Genomic DNA, 4,958 nt, shown 5'->3' on the forward strand with positions numbered 1-4,958 from the left:
CAGGGATTGGGGCACTGGGGTTCTATTGCAAAACTGGGGCTGGGAACTGAAGATCTTTTTTTCTTTTGTAGAGCACGGTCTGTACTCTACCAAAACCTCAGGGCCACCTCCTCCAACACCCAGCCCTGAGCAGCTGAGAGGAAAATGTGCTTGCAGATGTAACCTCTGATGTGGAGTCTGGGGACAGTCACGTCAGTGTCAGTCGGGTCACCTTAAACATTCTTAGCTTAGGGTCTTATTCTGCCTAAGAGTGACACCTTCTATCCTAAGTCACTGGCTCCCGAGGTCAGCTACTCCATTTTTCTATAACGTGTAATCCATCCCTAGCATGTGCCCTGGGCCCGCATGGTTTGTGAGGACAGCACTACCTTTTTCAGCAAGAGACACTCTGTAGTTCTCCAGGAAGATGAGTTTCAACTTGCTTCCAACCATGGGGTCATTGTTCACCACCTCTGCCACTGAAGTGATCAGCTTTATGATCAATTTGGCCATGTGATATCCTGGGGCAGCCTTGGGGAAGGATGTGGACACATGACAGAATGCAGGCATGATGAAGTGGAGAAACGGCAAGAGACAAGAGCCCCCAAGTCCCCAGGGAAGAGAAGCAACTTACTTTGCCACCGATTATAACTGTTCTGGGCACGAATAGCTTCTTCGGGTCTTTCTTAATGCCTGCAAAAGATGGAGAAGGGGATGGAATGGAGGACGGTGGATGGCCAGGGTGGGAGAGCTCCACCTCTGGGGGCTGCTCGGGGGCTGCAGGGCCGACTCACGGTTGTACATGGTGACCACATGCAGGCAGTTCAGGAGCTGCCGCTTATACTCATGGATCCTCTTCACCTGCACATCAAACATGGAGGATGGGTTGATCTTCACTTTGTACTCCTTCTCCAGAAACTGGGAAAACTTCAGCTTGTTCTCCTGTTGAGACAGTGCGCGGGGCCACAGCCCTTTGGACTCAGAAGCATTGGGTGGGTGGTCTGTTTTTAAACAGTGGGGCATAAACCCTCCAAGCAAGTGCTGCCGGGAAAAGCATACACACCGGGAAGCCTCACCTGCTTCACGTTGGAAATCTCCCGGAGGAAGATGTCGTCACCCAGGAAGCTGTTCAGCTTCGTCAGCTGGCTCAAGTCCTTCACATAGTCCTCCCCGATTTTCTTTCAGTTTAAAGGAAAAGGACTTTAATCAGGGAAGGCAGTCAAGCCCACATGAGCAGTTTCTGTCAGTCTGTGGCTAAGGGCTCACGTTCCCCTAACACTCACACCCCACAGCACAAAGAATGGCTTCATTCACAGGAGATGCTAAAAATGCCGTGGGAAGAACACTTGCTATACCTTCAGTGGTATTAAGTGTTAAAAACAGGAAATCTACCTAAAAAGGGTGACAAGTAACCCAGGTTCAACTAGTTACTATTAGAGGACCTTTGTTATCCTCTTTTATTAAACAGGGGTACCATCTGTGTGTCATATGAGCTCTGTTCACCAGGGCCAGCTACATAATGCATGGGGTCTCTTTTTCTGAAATTAAGAATTTCAAGCTGGCTACAGCGGAGAATGAAACCAGTGCGGAGCCCTGTGGGGCTGCACAGGCCACTGGCTTGGGGATGAAGCAGGTCCTGCTGCAGACTGGATTTGCAAGTTATAAGCGCACTCTCTGCCTCTTGAATTCTAGTCAGACACCCCCTTTCCCTCAGCACTTCCTGGTTACCTCTGCTATTAACTCTGCCAGTCCTGGGTTGCAGAGTAACAGCCAGCGCCTTGGAGTGATCCCATTGGTTTTATTCTGAAACTTGTCTGGTTCTAGCTCACTGAAGTCCTTGAATCTGGAGATGGAAGAGACACATCACTGAACTTGGCTGGAATGGCAGGTTCCTGCATGCTGGATGAAGTTCAGAGTTAGATCTAAGAAGCAGAGTGTAGGCTTAGAAAGATTAAATAAAAGTGGAGAGAAGGGCTGACAGCAGCTATGGGTGTCATTCTAAATAGAAATCCATTTGCAATCCAAAATAATTACAAGAAAAAAATCCAATCTAACCACCTTCGTATGATTTCCTGGCACTGACATATATATCAGACTTTTGAGCAGAATAGTTTTGTTTGTTTGTTTGTTTTTTTCTTGTAAGTCTAGAATTAGGATGGTTCAGAGAGGAAGGCCTTTTCTTTCCCTTTTAGAGAAGGGTTCTTTGTATAGAAGACATTACTTTTAAATATTTAACGGGGCCTTTCCTCATCTCCAACCACAACTCTGCATTCACTAGCACCGTTCTATTCCTGAGCAATGTGAGACCCACTACAACAGGGATGGAGGCTCACACTTGGTTCTTCACGATGTCCGAGTGAATTTTAGCCACGCCATTCACAGCATGGGAGCCCACAATGCAGAGATGGGCCATGTTGATCCTTTTGCCTCCTTCCTCTTCTATCAGAGACATCCTTCTCAGGCGGTCGACATCTTTAGGAAACAAGGTGGCAATTTTCTAGGCAAAGGAAGAGAAAGGCCTTACTTGGTCACTCAGGTTTCCAGCAACCCTGGGATAACGTCATTCACTTCCCAACCAAAACCTTTGATGGAGCAAAGGTAAAACTTCACTCCCACAGAGAGGAGTGAAGATGCCTAGGGAGATGCCATCCCTCCAGGTTAGTATTTTCAAAAGGATGTCATTAACAGAGCCCCACCCAGACTTGAATGCTTTTGATGTATCAATGACTGAAAGATGTTTGGGCCTCGGGTTTGGTAAGAGGGAAGACTGCAGCCACCCTTAACATCTCTAGACCTCCTTCTCAAAAGGGTTATGAATCTGTCAAAGTGACTTACGTCTAAATGCTTTTGATTCATCTCGTAAATGATTTGCAAATGTCGAGGAAGCAGATTTTCCACCAGCTCTACAGGCCAGCGCTCCAGGGCTTCCGGGAGCACTGTATGGTTGGTGTAGGCAAAGGTCTTCTGGGTGATCTCCCACGCCTGCGGGGAGAGGGGGGTCAGTGCTCGCCTCTGCAGGAAAGGCGGCCTGCAGGTGTCCCCATCCTGCAGGCCAAACACTTCCTCAGCTCCTGCCCGTCAGCAACAGGACAATTCTATCTGCATGTATACAGTTAGACACAATTCCGCTAGGTTCCTGAATGGTCCAGGTAATGGGAACATGTTTTTTTTTTGGGGGGGGTGGGGTGGGGAGGAAAAGCAGTAAATTGTCTGATAAAATTTAGGACAGCATGCTGATAAATCTTCTCTAGTATCCCAACTTGTCTTTCATTTATTAAATAAACAAAACTTGAGGAATAAAACTTCAGTAATGTTCTGAGAAAGTACAAAGTATGTTTAAAATCGATGGGGACACCTTCAGGTAGCTGTATTCTGAGGCTAGAGAGTTTAATTTCTACTCCTTTTAGACACAAAAATGGCAAACACAATATAAGCCTTAATATAGCTACTGAGCTGTGTCCCATTCGTAATGTGTTTATTTATTTCTTAGTCTTACTCCCTGTAAAGCAGTAAGAACTGAGACATGTCAGCACCAGGGCGAAGTTTACCTTTAACTGTTGGAAGCTAGCAACAGTAAACTTATTTTGAAAAACTGTAAAAGGCGCTTTTGGCAGAATCTCTTAACCACAGATATTCTGCTCAGTCAAAGGAAAAAGAAGCCAAACTATCCAGACCTTGGACCAGGGCAATTTTTCAATATCCACAAAAATCCTCATCAGCTCAGGGATGGCGAGGGCAGGGTGAGTGTCATTCAGCTGGATGGCAACCTGCAAGGGGAAAACCGATGTGAAGGTAACCGACGGCCCAGGTCCTTGTCCTCATCCATGCCTCATACGTGCACCAAACAAAACGTCTACCCTCTATGGAAGGCTTTAAGTATACTGCAGGCTATTCAATTTTTTTTTTAATTGAAGTATAGTTGATTTAAATATTGTGTTAGTTTCAGGTGTACAGCATAGTGATTCAGTTATATATAAATATTTTCAGATTATTCTCCATTATAGGTAAGTAAATTTCCTGTGCTACACAGTAAATCTTTGTTGCTTATCTATTTTATGTATAGCAGTGTGTATCTGTTAATTCCCATACTCCTACTTCGCCTCCCTCCACCCCCTTTGGTAACCACAGGCTTGTTTTCTGTGTCTGTGGGTCTGTTTCTGATTGGTATATAGACACTCAGATTTTTTTTTAGCACGGAGACAGAGGAGTAAATCTGATGAAAGTCCTGATCCCCTCAGTTGTTTCCGCCTGCGTTCAGGCTGAATACTCGCCTGATCTGGGAAGGCATCAAACGCAGTTCCGGCACTACTGCTGGACCCAAGCTTAGAGGCTTTGAAACGTCGGATGACATCTTGCAAGGTAGCAGCCACCACAAAGTACTCCTGCTTCAGTCTCAGCTCCTTCCCTTCAAAAAACTTCAAGCCAGAGAGACTGAGTGAGAGGGCTCACGTTGCTAAGAGTGGCCAGAACGTGGGTGGCGTCCCCTACCAGGGGACTTTAAGGCTAAAGCCCATGGGATGTCTGGTGGAAGCTGGCAGGTCGAATGCCAAGCATCAGCCTCCTGAAACGCCACTAAAATGACAGTAAAGGGACTGAAAAAAGGCATACTGATAAAGGATGAAGGGAATGGAGAGAAGACAACAGCAACAACTTTTCAGAAGCTGAAAAACAGATGGATAAATGGTAATTGAACCAGAAGACCCAGGAAAGCTGCATCCCGACCTGGTAGTGGAGAAAAGCCAAAGGAACAACCCAGTGTATACACTGAAGCTCCCAAAAGGCCCAGGAATTGTCAGCATTGGGTGCCTTCAGAAGTAGGGGGTGAAGAGGGGGTAAAAGGTTAGTGGACAGCCTAAGAAGCAGTTGGCCTCAGACCTCCTCTCCAATTCCCTCAACTGGACAATCTCCTTTGCCAACTCAGGCAGAAGCTGGAGGTCTGTTCTCTGGAGACGGTATAACAGGGGCCTCTGGACTGGAGG

The 4,958-nt window shown here is 46.6% G+C and overlaps 1 protein-coding gene across 1 annotated transcript; it reads right to left on the minus strand.

Annotated features, from left to right (window-relative positions):
* Window positions 1–288: 288 nt before the first annotated feature.
* On the minus strand, window positions 289–4,424 carry LOC112063146 (glycogen phosphorylase, liver form; the record flags this gene model as incomplete). Its single annotated transcript, XM_024118052.3, has 9 exons — window positions 289–510; window positions 614–672; window positions 774–921; window positions 1,056–1,157; window positions 1,708–1,822; window positions 2,313–2,476; window positions 2,815–2,961; window positions 3,654–3,746; window positions 4,251–4,424. Coding segments are annotated over 9 exons (1,209 nt in total), but the record flags the coding sequence as incomplete, so codon positions are not given.
* Between the last annotated feature and the right edge of the window lie 534 nt (window positions 4,425–4,958).

Source organism: Physeter macrocephalus, unplaced genomic scaffold (assembly GCF_002837175.3).
Source record: "Physeter macrocephalus isolate SW-GA unplaced genomic scaffold, ASM283717v5 random_4027, whole genome shotgun sequence".
Taxonomy (NCBI): Eukaryota; Metazoa; Chordata; class Mammalia; order Artiodactyla; family Physeteridae; genus Physeter; species Physeter macrocephalus.